The sequence below is a fragment of the Rosa rugosa genome, chromosome 5, assembly GCF_958449725.1.
Source record: "Rosa rugosa chromosome 5, drRosRugo1.1, whole genome shotgun sequence".
NCBI lineage: Eukaryota > Viridiplantae > Streptophyta > Magnoliopsida > Rosales > Rosaceae > Rosa > Rosa rugosa.
In genome coordinates this window covers 4,223,427-4,241,214 of record NC_084824.1, presented here as the reverse complement: position 1 = coordinate 4,241,214, position 17,788 = coordinate 4,223,427, and the positions used below count along the sequence as shown (strand labels likewise).

At 41.5% G+C, this 17,788-nt stretch overlaps 3 protein-coding genes across 3 annotated transcripts; all 3 read right to left on the bottom strand.

Moving 5' to 3' along the window:
• Nucleotides 1–15: 15 nt before the first annotated feature.
• LOC133709260 (putative fasciclin-like arabinogalactan protein 20) lies at nucleotides 16–1,098 on the bottom strand. Its single transcript, XM_062134939.1, has one exon. The coding sequence runs from the start codon at nucleotides 1,096–1,098 to the stop codon at nucleotides 16–18; it is 1,083 nt and encodes a 360-aa protein (XP_061990923.1).
• A 5,434-nt stretch (nucleotides 1,099–6,532) lies between these two features.
• Nucleotides 6,533–10,102, bottom strand: LOC133709259 (uncharacterized). Its single transcript, XM_062134938.1, has one exon. It carries the CDS (start codon nucleotides 10,100–10,102, stop codon nucleotides 6,533–6,535), a length of 3,570 nt encoding a protein of 1,189 aa, XP_061990922.1.
• A 4,400-nt stretch (nucleotides 10,103–14,502) lies between these two features.
• Nucleotides 14,503–15,513, bottom strand: LOC133709257 (putative fasciclin-like arabinogalactan protein 20). The gene has a single exon (XM_062134935.1). The coding sequence runs from the start codon at nucleotides 15,511–15,513 to the stop codon at nucleotides 14,503–14,505; it is 1,011 nt and encodes a 336-aa protein (XP_061990919.1).
• Between the last annotated feature and the right edge of the window lie 2,275 nt (nucleotides 15,514–17,788).

The window sequence follows — 17,788 nt, the reverse complement described above, 5'->3', positions numbered from 1 at the left end:
GGAAAGGTACAAAGATTATGAAGGCCTGTAAACAAAGAAGCGCCTGTGTGAAATGGCTCCTTCATCATCGGTAGACATGTTTGCAAATAGCTCAGAATCGCCAGTATCCAATTCCTCCGAATCGCTGCTATCGAATTCCGGTGAAGAAGGCACCTCTATTACTGGCTCCGAAGGCTCTGTTCCGGCACTCTCATCCTCACCGGAGCTGTGACCCTCTGCCTCAGAGACAGGTGAAGGAGCCACCACTTGCTCCGGTCGACTCTCTGGAAACTCAAGAACCTCACTGATTCCGTGAACCACAAGCCAGCCGTTGTGATACATCTCCGGCATTATCACCGGGACCCCATTGAGCACCAAAACGCCGTCGTATCGAGTGATGTTGATCATAAACCCTTGCAGATTAGTCCTCAACACAGTGCCGTCGTCGAGACTCACCAAATCGTTCCAAGAAAGCTTGCAGGGGACCACGTGGCGGCGGAAGATCGACGAGTACCCGCTCAGATCTCCGATTCGGGGCACCATGGCTTGGTCAACGGGAGCGAAGACGGTCAACATTGTCTGGTACTTGAGAAACCCATGGAATTGCATTTCAAGAAACGAAGCCATAACAGAGCAGCCTTTCAATTTCAGCACCTTGCTTGCTTCACTGAACGGGTAATGCGCCGCCGTTTCGGCCGCCATCGCTTCGTTAGGGTTTCGCGACGCCAACCTGCAGAGATTCTTGGGGCTGTAGCTCCGGATCGGACCCGAGATCCGGAAATACGGGTCAAAGAACCTGTTGGTTCCGAAGATGATCAACGACCCGTCGTCGAAAATTGGGGACGCCGTGACGGTGACGTTGTTGAGCGAGACGAGGCGGTCGGACGGCAGAGTGGTGACGGTGAGAGAGTGGCCGTCGAGCAGCGTGGCGATCTTGGCGCCTAAAGGGAGGGACTTGAGTGATCGGAGAGGGAACGCGATGGGGAGGAGGTGGTAGCGGAGGAGGTTGAGAGTGGGGTGGCCGGAGTTGGAGAAGGCGGCGTCGGCCGGAGCGAAGACTGTGAGCGACGGCGACTGGGAGGTGATGGAGTGAGAGGCGAGGTCGAGGGCGAGGGACATGGATTTGTAGCCGGAATCGGAGAGGATCTCGGCGGCGTTGGTGATGGTTTGGGCGGAGGAGAAGGTGAGGAGGAGAGAGAAGAAGAAGAAGAAGAAGAAGAGTGAGGTTGAAGAAGAAGAAGAAGCCATTTTTCTTTGATTTCTTGGAGAGAGTCTGAGATTCTGAGTCTTAGCAAGGCTTGGAAGATAGCAGAGAATTTCTAAAGGGAGGGTTTTCAGTTATTTTGGCGGGAAGACTTGCCACGTGGATGTCTGGGAATTGGTGAACGTATAGTCGGTTACGAACTTTTTTTGGTTGTTTAGCTGGTTAGTTATACTCTTTTAATTCTTAAACATGCGATTTGGGTGAGTCGTGGGACATTATTTTGGGCCGAGTTTGTTAGCCGGCCATTAGTGAATTAAGCTGGGCTCATAACCCAGCCCAACTAACAGATCATACCACAAATTTAGAAATTTTTGAAAAAGAAATTTTTTTATTTAGAACTTGGATTATGGAAGAGTGCGGTCGCGAACTCTCGATAATCGGAGGAGTTGTGACGAAGTTGTTATATGCATTTCAACGAAAATGATGTTTATAATGGCGAAGTTAAAATGCCAGTGAATGAGGCTAATTTTTTCACACTGTATATATTAATTACTACGTAGCAAATACATAGGCAAAGATGAATCCCCCATTTCTCATTTTCGATTTCTTTCTCATAGTGAAAATACTAGGATGAAACAAATATGCCTAGAGGGGGGGTGAATAGGCTATTCTCGCAGAAAACACACTTCCTTTCAATTCAAAAACGTAACAGACAATACTCAGGATTGAAACACAGGTATGGATCCCAAAATAGCAGTAAGATAACTAGGCAATCAAGATAATCACAAACACACAGCAACCAAGAGAGCAGAATTGTTTGCGCAGTAAAAACCTCAAAAATGAGGAAAACAACTGCGGGGCCTTTAAGGTTAAAGACCCTAATGAAAACAAATCACTAGATGAAAGAATACAAGTTCTTTACAAACAATCCAAAGCTCTGACCTCGGCTTACTTACTAGACACACTAGTAGATTGTCTGATCATGTACTTGTAGATCTTTACCACCTTTGAACTGTCTTCACTTGTTGATAGGTGCTGACCTCAACCTTCAACCTTGTACGCACATCAATGACTCCAACTGACCTCGAGAGCACTTGATGTGAAGAATGTAATGAATGATGGATGTGTTTGACTCAATGATCTACTTAAGCATGGAACAAGTAGTTCATAGACTCGAATTTGAAGCACACGGTTTGTCACAAAAACAAATGAAAAAATCTTGACTCAATAGATGCACAAATTCTTATTCGGCTCAAGGTCACAGATGAATGGTTGAACACGTTGTATATGTATATCAGACTCCCCCTAAAACCTTGGACAATAAAGACTCCAAAACCTAATTAACTCCTAATATGGAAGGAACAAATCATAAAAAGATATTCAACAAGTAAACCCGATTCTATCCTTAATGAAGACGATACGTCTTAACAGCACAAATTATGTAGTGAAATATCCTTTTAAGACGCAACTAATGAATGTGCACAAAACGTGAAAAAGAAGACATAACATCCAACGACCTGACCTGACAGGGATTGCAGAACAAATTGCAATCCCAGTATGCATATAGATTGACCTTAATGAAACCTGACCTGACAGGGGTTGCAGAACAGATTGCAATCCCAGTATGCATGTAGATTGAACTTAATGAAATGCAAATGCATATGCCCATACCTGGAGTGCATCGAAGAGTCAGCTGGAGCATTGTATGATCATATATCACTTCCAGTTTACACTTGATAACTCTAGCAGACCTATGATTCTAGCTTTTGTATTAGGAATGCCAACATACATCAAACCTATACTAACAATCTCCCCCTTTGGCATTCCTATACAAAACAACCCTATACTCATCAAACCCTATACGAATCATACTCCCCCTCAATCGTTACAGCAAATTCCAAAGGCATGATATTCCATAAGCATGATATCATTCCGTATTCCATACGCATGATATATCCTTCCTTATTCCATAAGCATGATATCCTTCCTGAAACACTTTTAACAAACAACCCAGTGAAAAGCATGTAACATATAAAATTAGCCCAACTTCTCCCCCTTTTTGTCTAGGAATGACAAAGGGCACCAACAAGATGGAATTACCATCACCTCATGCAGCGAAAGACTATGAACAATGGAAAATAACATGGTGGAGTACATAGAGTAAACTCTGAGCTATAAACCATATGGTGGAGGTCATATAGTAACATGGTGGTGAGATGCAATCAACATTCATCCAACACTCATTTTGAATCACCCAGAAACGTGAAAATTAACAAGTAGTACTCATACTCCCCCTTAATCGATTCATCTGGACAGAATGAATAATAAAAAAAAAAATGGATCATGATCATGATAACACACAATGAGGTGAGAATATTAGTCGCAGAAGTGAGAGGGAAGAAAAAGCATAGCATTTAGAGAAAGTGATTTGATGACTTCTCAAAGACAACAATGGGCCAAGCATAAGGAACACTACATAGTAATCTTGAACAACAAGCATTTAGAAACAAACTGGGGCTAAAGCACCTCTTAACTTTGTGGTAAAGTGATCAGAAGTCAATATGGGGCTTCAACTTAACCTAGGATCAACCAGAATTAGAGTTCACCGACAAACACTACTTTTCGTTTCTCAAGTCCTCCTTATATCACCGTGTGGGCTCATATATTTTCTTTTGAAGCCTTCCACACACATTTTTTTTTGTTTTTTTTGTTTGTGTTGCGACTCATGTAGCGAGCCTTATGTCAGTGGCTCCCAAACCAGTTGGTTTTAGGGCACTAAGTGTAACAAGGACACTCCAAAGGACACATCAACTCGAGTCGTTGAAAAGCAACAAAATCAACCACCGGGAGACCAAGCCATTCCTGTTTCTTCCCAATCCTCATATCGTTCGTCACGACCGAGGCCTGTTTACTTTAGAAATAGCCTGGCCAAGCTCCATATTGCAATGATTTTTTTTTTTTTTTTTTTTGAAAGGAGCATAGAATTACGAACACCAAAAAGAGTGCAGTTTGTAAAGGACTAATCCCAGATCACTTAGAACAAGATGATACCCCCACAAAAGACTTGAGTGTGCAAGTGCGTATAGCAAAGTTTGGGAGAGTGAGCCAGCCAGAATCTTTGACTAAAACCTGAGGTAGAAAGAAGAACATATAGTGCCTTGCAGCCCGGACCCATGATCGAAAAGGAGAGCAAGAGTCAACGATCTCAATCTAAGGTCAATTTTCCACCAAACACTTCAGGATTGAAATCTCACATGCAATCCTAGTATAGACAAATGCATTCTGCTGAAACTAATTTTTTTTTTTTTTCGTCTAATCTAAATGAAAACACACAATGAACATGCAGAAGCAATAAAAGAGTGCAGTTTGTAAAGGACTAATCTCAGATCACTTAGAACAAGATGATACCCCCACAAAAGACTTGAGTGTGCAAGTGCGTATAGCAAAGTTTGGGAGAGTGAGCCAGCCAGAATCTTTGACTAAAACCTGAGGTAGAAAGAAGAACATATAGTGCCCTGCAGCCCGGACCCATGATCGAAAAGGAGAGCAAGAGTCAACGATCTCAATCTAAGGTCAATTTTCCACCAAACACTTCAGGATTGAAATCTCACATGCAATCCTAGTATAGACAAATGCATTCTGCTGAAACTAATTTTTTTTTTTTTTCGTCTAATCTAAATGAAAACACACAATGAACATGCAGAAGCAATAAAAGCAGATGAACCAATTGAGGAAGAGTATCAGTACCGAGAACACACACCAATGGCATTCCTAAGTGACTCAAAACGAGCATTGTCTAAAGGTTTTGTGAAAAGATCAGCCAATTGGTGTTCAGTGGGTACAAACGCAAGCTCAAGAATATTTCTTTCAACCAAATCACGAATAAAGTGGTACCTCATGTCAATGTGCTTGGTGCGTGAGTGTTGGACCGGATTCTTAGAAATATTGATTGCACTCGAGTTATCACAAAAGATTGTTAACTTACCTTGAGGAATTCCATAATCTCGAAGCATTTGCTTCATCCAAATCATCTGAGTGCAGCAGCTACCCGCAGCTACATACTCAGCCTCGGCAGTAGAAAGTGAGATGCAGTTTTGCTTCTTGCTATGCCAAGCAACCATATTGTTTCCAATGAAGAAACAACCTCCAGATGTGCTTTTCCTATCTTTCATGTTTCCTCCCCAATCAGAATCAGAGTACCCTGCAATTTCCACATTAGTCTCAAAAGTATAGTATATACCACATGAAGTAGTACCTGACACATATCTGATGATCCTCTTGACAGCTTCCAGATGAGATTCTTTTGGATTTGCCTGAAAACGTGCACAAACTCCTACACTGTAGGAAATGTCAGGTCTGCTTACAGTAAGGTACAATAAACTTCCAATCATACTTCGATAAAGAGTTTGATCCACAGACTTACCAGTAAGGTCTTCACTAAGCTTAGCACTTGTGCTCATGGGATTGGACACAACACTTGCAGATTGCAAACCAAATTTCTTTATCAAATTTTCAGCATATTTAGTTTGGGATAGAAGCATACCATCTTTCAATTGCCGAACTTGAAGTCCAAGAAAGAAATTCAGTTCACCACACATGCTCATTTCAAACTCACTTTCCATCACACTAGTGAATTCCTTCACAAATGTTTCAGAAGTGGATCCAAAAACAGTGTCATCAACATACACTTGAGCAATCATCACATGGTTTTTATCTCTTTTTACAAACAAGGTTCTGTCTACAGCTCCCCTAATGTACCCTTTACCCAACAAGTAAGTAGATAAACGCTCATACCAAGCTCTGGGAGCCTGCTTCAACCCATACAAGGCTTTCTTAAGCCTATACACATGATCAGGATTGCTGGGATCTTTGAATCCTTGAGGTTGTTCAACATAGACTTCCTCTTGTAGGAGACCATTAAGAAAGGCACTTTTGACATCCATTTGGTATAACTTAAAACGTAGGTGGCAGGCTATAGCTAGAAGAAGTCTTACCGATTCGAGTCTTGCAACTGGGGCAAAAGTCTCGTCAAAGTCAAGTCCCTCTACTTGAGTGTACCCTTGTGCAACAAGTCTAGCCTTATTTCTAGTGATATTCCCAACCTCATCAGTTTTATTTTTGAAAATCCATTTTGTTCCAATAACATTCACATCACTAGGCCTAGGGACAAGATACCAAACATCATTCCTAGTAAACTGATTCAATTCATCTTGCATGGCATTTATCCAATCATCATCACTTAGTGCTTCTTTAACATTCTTTGGTTCAATTAAGGAAACAAATCCAAAATGAGTCATGAGATCAATGATTTCTTTATTTTCACTAATAAAACACAAAAGAGCAGCATCACTACGTACTTATCTCACTTGTTGCCTGTCTTCTAGTCTTAATTCCATCATTCACATCTCCAATCACGTCAGAGGTTGAATGATCCTTTTGCACTTGTTTGAACCCTCTTCTCATCAAAGGTTGAGGATCGAAAATTGGATCATCCACCAACCCTTCTTCTTCTTCCTTGATTGTGACAACATCCTTGCTCCCAAAACTCTGTTCATCATCTGTACTCAAGCTCACTGAATTCACAATAGAATCATCAATTGTTACATTAATGGATTCCATAACTGACAATGTTCTTTTGTTATAAACTCTGTAAGCCCTACTGTTTGGAGAGTATCCAAGAAAAATACCTTTATCACTTCGTGCGTCAAACTTAGCAAGGTATTCTCTATCACGATAAATAAAACATGGGCTTCCAAAGACTTTTAAGTGACTCACCGTGGGTTTCTTACCTTTCCACAATTCATATGAGGTTTTGTCAGTACCAGGTCTAAGAAACACCCGGTTTGCAGTGTAGCATGCTGTGCTGATTGCTTCTGCCCAGAAGTTTGGAGTTAATCCAGCAGAGTGCAGCAATACTCTCCCCATATCAAGTAGAATCCTGTTCTTTCTCTCCACAACACCATTTTGTTGTGGGGTGATTGGAGCAGAAAATTCATGTGTAATACCATGTTCATCACAATAATTTGCAAAATATGCATTTTTAAATTCAGTTCCATGATCAGTCCTAAGTCTAACAATGCAAGAATTTGAGGATTGTTTCTCAGTGAGAATTCTATTACACAAACCTTTAAAACTGCTAAACGTATCAGATTTATCTCTTAAAAAATTAACCCAAGTGAAGCGAGAGAAATCATCAACTAATACCAGTATGTATTTCTTACCTCCCATGCTTTCAGTTTGAGACGGACCAACAAGATCCATGTGCATAAGCTCTAGTGGCTGGGAAGTCATTGTAACATTAATTGCACTATGAGCTGCTCGGGATTGCTTACCCAGCTTGCATCCCGCACACACCTTATCTGGTTTCCCACTTAGGTTCGGTAGACCTCTCACACTCTCTTTGCTTGAAAGTTTTAGCATGTCCTGGTAGTTCACGTGCCCTAAACGTCGATGCCAGAGTTCAAGAACATTATCAGAAGTTTTAGCTTTCAAACAAACCTGAGACACAACAGACTCATTAGCATACACACAATAGCAATTATCTTTTGACCTTACACCACCCATGATACTCTTACCATCACTGCCAAGAACAATACACCTCTGTTTATTGAAGTTAACATCCTCATAATCATCACTCAACTGACTTACACTGATGAGATTTGCCTGAAGACCTTCAACATACAAAACATTTTTCAGATTAGGGATACCTGGAGTGTTAACAATCCCTTTTCCTATAACCTTTGCCTTCCTTCCGTCACCGAACGTGACAGACCCACTAGTGTACTCATCAGAAAAAGAGACGAACCAACTCTTGTCTCCTGTCATATGCCTAGAGCATCCGCTATCAACATACCAAGTGTCTGCTCTTCTGGCTGAAAGTGCTGTCAATGCTACTAAACATGTTGCTTCAACAACCTCAAAATCATTAGAATCAGGATATATGGAAGAAAACAAGCAAGTTGCATCAACAAATTCAGAACCCACTGAAGAATCATTCAGATACGAAGAAAAACAATTATATGACTCCTTTTTCACCCAAACTTGTTTCAGTTTCGGATCCAGGCTGTTTGGGATTGAAACAAGTTTAGCAATCCTGTTTACCTCTCTCAGATGTTCTTTCAGTTTAGTCTGCAACGATAGTTTCTTATTCTCTTTTTCTGAGTTCCACAACCTTTGAGACTCTCTTCGCAGCAGATTACACCTAGGGCGAATGTGCCCAGGTGTCCCACAATAATGACAAACAGGTGTAAAGTTCCTAGACCACGATGAATGACTGACTTGACGCACAAAAGAATTTCTATCAAAGCTAGGACATCTAACTTGATTGTAAGGGCTGAACCCTAGACCATGTCTTTCTTTCTCAGGTTGTCTCACACTTGAACTTTTCACAAAGTTCAGAGGTTTAGAATTCTCACCAGCATTATAGCCTAACCCCTTTTTGTCATTATCAGGTTTACCCATTCCAATCATCTTAGACACTTTGTCTGACCCGATTGAGAACTTAGAGAACATTTGCTGAGCATCTTCCAACTCAAGCTTTAGAGACTCGTTTTCCGAAGCTAAAGAACTAGCAAGAGAGGTTTGAGATTTTAATTCTACCTGAAGAGTCTTTACCTGATCAACCAAGTCAGATCTTTCACTTTCCCACTCTTTGATACATGACTCCAACCTATCCTCAGCTTTCTTTTTCTCTCTTTTGATCAAGACAATCTCTTCACTTTGCAAATGGTTTTTCTTGAGAATTGATTTGGACGCTGCATAAAGTTCTTTGTACTTACCATCCATCTCTTCATCCGAATGCTCCTCATCGTCTGATTCATGGGAGGATTCGTTATGAAGAGTTGAGGTAAGTGCAAGATTCTCTTCCTCATTCTCAGAGTGAGTATCTGACTCACTATCACTCCAAGTGGATTTCAAAGCTTTGCCCATACGTGAGCTATACTTTTTATTTCCACAGTCAACAGCTAGATGCCCAATCCCACCACACTCAAAACATTTAGGTTTTTCACTGAAGATTTTCTTTTGGAAAATTTTGTTTGATTTGGAGTTTCTTTCAAAAGAATTTTCAGAAGGCAAGCTGCGTTTTGAACTGGAGTCAAAAGAATTTTTTGAGCCTTGACCACTAGAGTTTCTAGACTTGAAGAATTTTTTGAACTGTTTAGTCAAATAGGCCAAGTCTTCTGTGCTGACTTCAGTGTCTTCTTCCTTTTTGACAGAATTAAAAGCAACACTTTTCACCTTCTTTTCAGGATTGATCCTCATCTCAAAAGTTTTGAGATTCCCCACAAGTTCATCTAAGGAATAGGTGTCAATGTCTTGGGCTTCTTCTATGGCTGTTTGCTTAGACTGAAAACTAGGTGGAAGAGACCTAAGAAATTTCTTAACAATACGATGTTCCTCAAACGGATCACCAAGGCTATGACACTGACTCGTCACATTGATAAGTCTAGCATGGAAATCATCTATTGACTCGTCAGTCCCCATTGACATGTTTTCAAACTCTAAGACCAACCTCTGAAGTTTTTGAGCTCTAACCCTTTTATTTCCCTCATAAGTAACTTGGAGAAGATCCCAAGCTTTCTTGGCCGTGTCACAATGACTGATCCTAACTCTCTCCTTTTTTGACAAGGCGGTGAACAAACTATTCCTTGCCTTGAAATCATGATTACAATCCCGAATTTCAGTTTCACTCCATTCAGCCCTTGGTTTAGGAATCATTTTAGAAGCAGAGGATTCACTAGCTTTAGGATTTTCAGGTTTAGTTGGATGAACCCACCCATTCTCAACAACATTCCACATATTCTCATCTTGAGAGTAAAGAAAAGCTCTCATCATGATTTTCCATTGAGAATAGTCTTCCCCATCAAACCAGGGAGGACTATTAATCGAGCCCGAGGCTCGATCGCGCTCACGTTCCATCCTTCCCACGGACCTTACTAAGATTCCTTAGTAACCTGCTCTGATGCCAAATGAAAATACTAGGATGAAACAAATATGCCTAGAGGGGGGGTGAATAGGCTATTCTCGCAGAAAACACACTTCCTTTCAATTCAAAAACGTAACAGACAATACTCAGGATTGAAACACAGGTATGGATCCCAAAATAGCAGTAAGATAACTAGGCAATCAAGATAATCACAAACACACAGCAACCAAGAGAGCAGAATTGTTTGCGCAGTAAAAACCTCAAAAATGAGGAAAACAACTGCGGGGCCTTTAAGGTTAAAGACCCTAATGAAAACAAATCACTAGATGAAAGAATACAAGTTCTTTACAAACAATCCAAAGCTCTGACCTCGGCTTACTTACTGGACACACTAGTAGATTGTCTGATCATGTACTTGTAGATCTTTACCACCTTTGAACTGTCTTCACTTGTTGATAGGTGCTGACCTCAACCTTCAACCTTGTACGCACATCAATGACTCCAACTGACCTCGAGAGCACTTGATGTGAAGAATGTAATGAATGATGGATGTGTTTGACTCAATGATCTACTTAAGCATGGAACAAGTAGTTCATAGACTCGAATTTGAAGCACACGGTTTGTCACAAAAACAAATGAAAAAATCTTGACTCAATAGATGCACAAATTCTTATTCGGCTCAAGGTCACAGATGAATGGTTGAACACGTTGTATATGTATATCAGACTCCCCCTAAAACCTTGGACAATAAAGACTCCAAAACCTAATTAACTCCTAATATGGAAGGAACAAATCATAAAAAGATATTCAACAAGTAAACCCGATTCTATCCTTAATGAAGACGATACGTCTTAACAGCACAAATTATGTAGTGAAATATCATTTTAAGACGCAACTAATGAATGTGCACAAAACGTGAAAAAGAAGACATAACATCCAACGACCTGACCTGACAGGGATTGCAGAACAGATTGCAATCCCAGTATGCATATAGATTGACCTTAATGAAACCTGACCTGACAGGGGTTGCAGAACAGATTGCAATCCCAGTATGCATGTAGATTGAACTTAATGAAATGCAAATGCATATGCCCATACCTGGAGTGCATCGAAGAGTCAGCTGGAGCATTGTATGATCATATATCACTTCCAGTTTACACTTGATAACTCTAGCAGACCTATGATTCTAGCTTTTGTATTAGGAATGCCAACATACATCAAACCTATACTAACACATAGCGCATAAGATCCTGAGATGGCTGCTAGTGTTGTCTACATTTGTCATTGCAATATTGCATACCTTTCAAAATCGACAAGGGTGATGAAAAAAATTGGTCAAAATTGACCTTTGGTTGCAATGATTGACGATATATGCATATGGAAAAAAACCTTAGCTGCCTAACGCCTTGGTCTTCATTTTGACCTTACCAACGTGGTCAACCGAACATACGTTTATACCCTCATATTGATTAATTAGATTTGTCAAATGACAACTAATTAAGACTAGATGCGGTGTTGAAAATTTTTACATGAGTAAATGAAGCTCGGCCATACCAAAGTTATGACGGAGCTGTTATTTATGGTTTAGTGAAAATGATATTTTTGTAATTATTGGTTTATATAACAGTTGTTCGCCTTGACTAAGGTTTAAAAAATGATGAACGAGGTCAATTTTATCACACTTTGCATATTACTACATGGTCATACATGGGTAAGGTAAAATCCTCCGTTATTCACTTTTTTTTTTTTTTTTTTTTTTTTTGGGAGTATGAAACTTTCATTAAATTAAACCAAATTACATAGTACGGGAATGACCGGTGGTGGACATAAACTCTCCGCTCTCCTCCCAAAACCTAACCAAGTTACGGGTTCGTCATAAATGACCTCCATGAGCCGAAATGGCTCAACCCCTAACCACCTATACCGCCCAACCTGGGCTACCGAGACTCCCGAGAAATTCGATACCACCTCATAGACAACCGCAAGAAAAACCAACGCTCTCTTCCACACCGTGTCCCAAAGATGCCTAACCACGTGCAAGGATCGCTTGTCAGCACATCGACCATAAGATAAAACCGAAAACAAACCAATTCGTCCCCAGGAAAGACACCATATCCATGGCACCTCAATTTGACCCAACCCTAGCTCAACAAAGTAGGGACATGCTAATGACCAGAAAGACCTAACCAAAATCCTAATAAAAAACCTAACAAAAAAAAGTACTCTAAATAAAAACATGAAACAACCCCACCAACCGTCTTCCTTCTCTTCAGGTGGCCCGCCGGCAATCCACCACCATAACACTGCCCCGTCAAACTCGCAACGCAAGAAAGACGCGGTCCACACAGCAAGCCACGCCGACCTCAACTGTTGTCGGCCGAAACCAGAAATAAACCCAGATCCAGTACGAAACTCGCCTTGCCTTGCCACCCGGCCTTGTCCGTCAGCTTGATCCGCCTATCGACGCATCTCAGAGAGATAGCCAGCGCCATACAATCCATGGCATACTGTCGCCACGATTCGGCCTCAGGCCACCTGCTCAAAGCCTGCCTCGAATACCAGCCACGAAGGATGAAGCAGAATCCAGATACGGAGCCACGAGCCCCCACGATCCCGTCCGGCAACACCCGCCACTCGTCGATGAGGCCGGAACCCACAGTCGACGCGGGGGGGGGGGGGGGGGAGGGGCGCTGGACAGGCAGCAAGCTTTTCTTTGCGATTTCCAAACCCTAAAAGTCTTCCCTGTAATCTCAGAGCTATTTCAGTCTGACCCGAAAGGCGTAAATTGAATCCCCTCCATTATTCACTTTTGGTTTCTCATATTGCAAAAAATCTCAAGGTGCATACTAGTGTTGTTTAACTTGTTCAATTGTAGAAATGTATGCAAGAAGAATTACTTGATTTCGTCATCATTTCATCATTTCAGTCTTGACTCACATTATTTATCATAGTGACCTAAATACCAATCAAATTAAAATGGTCATAATCATTCCGTCACAACCCCCTTCGGAGAGCCGTTCACATTCACACTCTTGATGTCGAGCTTGGTCAACCCATGTAAGAAAATGGGGTTGGGGCAGAATACCTCATAAGGATTTGGCCACCTTGACAAGTGCCAAAACGACAATGAAGGGAGCTAACTTCATCACACGTGCGTATTACCACACGGTAAATATATGGGTAATGTCGAATCTATCGTTTTTCATTTTCTATGTTTCATATTGTAGGAATTCCGTATATGTGATTGTTAGTGTGGTCTAACTTGTTCATTGGGTAACTGCCAAGGTGGAGGAAAAGTAAATTGAACACTCCAACTGTTGGATGAGATGACTGCGAGGCATAATGCATATGCAGCACCCAAATTGGTATGAAGGCGATTAATCCAGGTGGGATTGATCCCAAAAACATGCCAGCTCTTAACAGGAGCAATATTGCTCAATTGGGCGGTGGTAACATCAATTTGGGTGGGCAGGTCAAGAGGGTGAATAACCATGACCTCTGTGCCATGATGAATTTGGCCGACTTTCCTGGCAATGGCGCCGCAAATGCTGCTACTACTTTTGGTGCTGGTTGAGGTGGCAGTTCAAAATGCTAGTCTAGCAGCATTGCAACAAGCACTTGAATCTCAGCAAGCTCAAGCATCAGGCAAAAATATCAGGCGATACTAGACGTGGGTATTCGGCCTGCGACACAGTTGTTTAGTAACCTAAAGCAAGTCCTTAATTCTTGATGTTGGGAGAAAGGATGCTGTCATAAGTTTCGATTTGAAGATTGCCAAACTGAGAAAATACCCCATTAGTTGGGCGCAATAAAGAGAGCTAATTACTGAATAACGATGACTGCTAAGTGCTAAGATTGCAGGAGGATTTGAGCAGTCTGGCTATAGTGATCATCTTTTTACTTTGGAGCTTATTTCTGTTCCTGTAATGCTCAACTTCTCATACAGAAATGTGGCTTTAGTACCCTAGATGATTTTAAATGGTGCACGTTACTCGTTTTATGTCATTTGAAAGAATGAAGAACCCTCAACAATACCCATTAGCACTTCAGAAGCAATTGGCATGGAGTCTACCTCAGAGGCGTCAAAGTTTGCATATAACTACTACGACTTTGAAAACAGTATCCACCTATTCTACTGATTGTGCAGAAATTTCTCTTATGGCTTCATTTCTTGAGACGAAAATGAAAACAAAAAGTGCAAGATCAACATTCCAAACACCTTATCAACTATGAACAAAAGTTTACAATTAAAATCCTCATACATGAACTGGAATCAAGCTTACAAGGGCACCATATTTTTACACCAATTAAGCCTAAAACATTCACAATGTTATGGCGCTAGCACTTGTTTTTCATAGCTAAGATGGATACAGTTCACATTTTCACAGAAAACTCAAGGCCTAAAAACATAGAAAAAGAGAAAAGGTACCCAGATTATGAAGGCCTGCAAACAAAGAACCTCACCGGAGCTGCGATGAAGTGCCGGAGAGGGAGGTGAAGAAGCCACCGGATCCACCGTATCCACCACTGGCTCCGTTTGACTCTGAATTGGGCTCTGAGTTAGGCTCACTGGAAGTTCAAGAACCTCACTGATTCCGTGAACCACAAGCCAGCCGTTGTGATACAGCTCCGGCATAATCACCGGGACCCCATTGAGCACAAAAACGCTGTCGTATCGACTCACGTTGATCATAAACCCTTGCAGATTAGTCCTCAACACAGTCCCATCCTCAAGACTCTTCAAATCGCTCCAAGAAAGCCGGCAGGGGACCACGTGGCGGCGCAACATCGACGAGTACTCGCTCAGATTTCCGATCCGCTTCACCATGACTTGGTCAACGGGAGCGAAGACGGTCAACATGGTCTGGTACTTGAGAAACCCATGGAATTGCATTTCAAGAAACGAAGCCATGACAGAGCAGCCTTTCGATCTCAGCACCTTGCTTGCTTCACTGAACGGGTAATACGCCGCCGTTTCGACCGCCATCGCTCTGTTAGGGTTTCGCGGCGCCAAGCAGCCTAGAGTCTTGGGGCTGTAGCTCCCAATCGGACCCGAGATCCGGAAATACCGGTTGAAGAATCCGCTGGTTCCGAAGACGATCAACGACCCGTCGTCGAAAATTGGGGCCGCCGTGATGGTGACGTTGTTGAGAGAGACGAGGCGGTCGGCCGGAAGAGTGGTGACGGTGAGAGAGTGGCCGTCGAGCAGAGTGGGGATCTTGGCGCCGAACGGGAGGGACTTGAGTGATCGGAGAGGGAAAGCGATGGGGAGGAGGTGGTAGCGGAGGAGGTTGAGAGTGGGGTGGCCGGAGTAGGCGAAGGCGGCGTCGGCCGGAGCGAAGACGGTGATCGACGGCGACTGGGAGGTGATGGAGTGAGAGGCGAGGTCGAGGGCGAGGGACATGGATTTGTAGCCGGAATTGGAGAGGATCTCGGCGGCGTTGGTGATGGTTTGGGCGGAGGAGAAGGAGAGGAGAGAGAGGAGGAGGAGGAGAGAGAAGAAGAGGAAGAGTGAGGTTGAAGAAGAAGAAGCCATGTTTCTTTGATTTCTTGGGAGAGAGTCTGAGATTCTGAGGCTTAGTAAGGCTTGGAAAATAGCAGAGTGAATTTCTGAGGGGAGGGTTTCGGTTATTTTGGCGGGAAGAATTGACACGTGGATGTCTTGGCATTGGTGAACGTAGAGTCGGTTAAGGACTTCTGTTAAACATGCGGTTTGGGTGAGTCATGGGTGTTTATTTTGGGCCGAGTTTGAAGTTAGACGGCCATTCTTGAATTAAGCTGGGCTCATAACTCACAAGTCTTAGCAGCCCAACTTGTGCTTAGAAGCCCACTGGATCGGGGGATTTTTGTTGGATCAGATTTCTTTCCTTTTGGTGGTAGCTTTTGGTCATAGCGAAAATAATCAAAATATGTTCAAAGCCTTCATAGCCTAAGATGGGGTTGTTAACCACTTAACCTCTATTACCAACTGTTGTTCCCTTTTCAAAGGTAGGTTCCTCCGTTTTACTCACATGTTCAGTTCTTCACTACTCGAAACGCCACTTACTGTTTTACTATGAGTGTTGTAGAGAAGAAAACTAGACGTCTTTTGGTATTGTTATGGGATCACGGAAACCTGTTACTTACAGAGTTTTGGCTCTTCGTCTTCTGATGTATGAATAGAGTTTACTTCTCTAACGTCCAACGTGACTACTAAGATTAAGCCCTCGAGAATTTTTTATATTAAAATAGTAAAAATGAGAGATTCTCATTTCACCAACTAATGAAGCTAGCTAGGGATCTACAATCATCCTATGTACAATAATTGAAGGAGAAAACTTTGTCTTCATCGATTAATAAATTACTTGGAATCGACTTCTTCGGAGTATGTAGCAAATCACGTTTTCAAGGGAGATGCATGATTGAATATAGTAATGTATTTGATTCTATATACCCGGCTGCTGCGCGCCAAGCATTTGCAAACAAGAACAGAATTTGACCACAATCGATCAATTACGTTATTGCTGGCCAGGAATCGTGCTTTATTTACATTTTCTGATCAATATCAAAGACCATCAGATGTTTTTGATTGTAGCACAAGCAACAAATCCAGTACGTACTATTTGACGTTACTTTCATTTTTAATCGACTATGAAACTTGAAGTGTGCGTTAATATTGTCGTGTACCAGTGGTATATTACATATAGTAATGCATGCATATATGGACTTAATTAAGTTGCATGGAATCTCCTGGTTTAATTAGATTAAATTAGGTTACTTTCACGGTACTCTAGCTTAATGAGCTAGAAGAGTAGCTGGTTTGGTATATATATAATTATTCAACTCAAAGCGAATTATGATGATCCAATCGTATCAGATGAAAACGAGAGCTTGCTCAAGGTAAGTTGCTTGTGTTGATTAAAAACTATTATCCAAGACCAATTTTTAAACACATTTCTTACTCACAACAATGACATTTAACAAAATAGTCCAACTAATTTACTGGCTTTAGCCTTTAGCTATCTAGCTGGCCTCATTGCTTCAATCATCTCTTCCAATTTGCATTTCACATTGTTTTCGTGGAAAAATTCCAAGATCTGGGATTACTTCACTAGTTTGACACACTTTGCATTTTAACAAGTTAATTTAAAGGTGTCACATATCTTCTTTGTCGTTGTCAAAACTTAATAATACTCATGTATCGATCTCATGGTAAATATACATACGCCTAATTATATGCATAAAGTATCCAAATTAAGCATACCACCAATTTCAATTACGTGGTCATTGAAGAATCTAAGAATTAATTAATATTTGGATGATTAATATTAGAACTTAAATTGGTCCGGTATATAATGATGATTTTTAAGACCTGGATTGTTCAGAGGAGTTGTATATCTAGCCAGCTCATTAGTTATCGTTTTTATCATGATGATGATGAATATAAGATGGATTAATTGTTAGAGAGGATAATCAATTTGCTTAAGTATGTTCAAAAGCGTAAACAATCTGTAAAGTACGCAAGAGCAGCTAGGTTATGGTGGCTTCTCGCTGTAGTTTATACTTTCTGTCTTCATATGGTAAAAATCACGATTGCATGCATGTGACGAAACCCGCAAAATCCCTCTCGGTCCCAGCTAGCTTCTACATCTATTTTTTTTTTTTTTGAAGAGAAGCTTCTACATCTATTGATGTATAGT

What these genes read in the sequence shown, in the direction of transcription:
- LOC133709260 (XM_062134939.1), bottom strand. Translation starts at nt 1,098, where the DNA reads ATGTCCCTCGCCCTCGACCTCGCCTCTCACTCCATCACCTCCCAGTCG.
- LOC133709257 (XM_062134935.1), bottom strand. Translation starts at nt 15,513, where the DNA reads ATGTCCCTCGCCCTCGACCTCGCCTCTCACTCCATCACCTCCCAGTCG.
- LOC133709259 (XM_062134938.1), bottom strand. Translation starts at nt 10,102, where the DNA reads ATGGAACGTGAGCGCGATCGAGCCTCGGGCTCGATTAATAGTCCTCCC.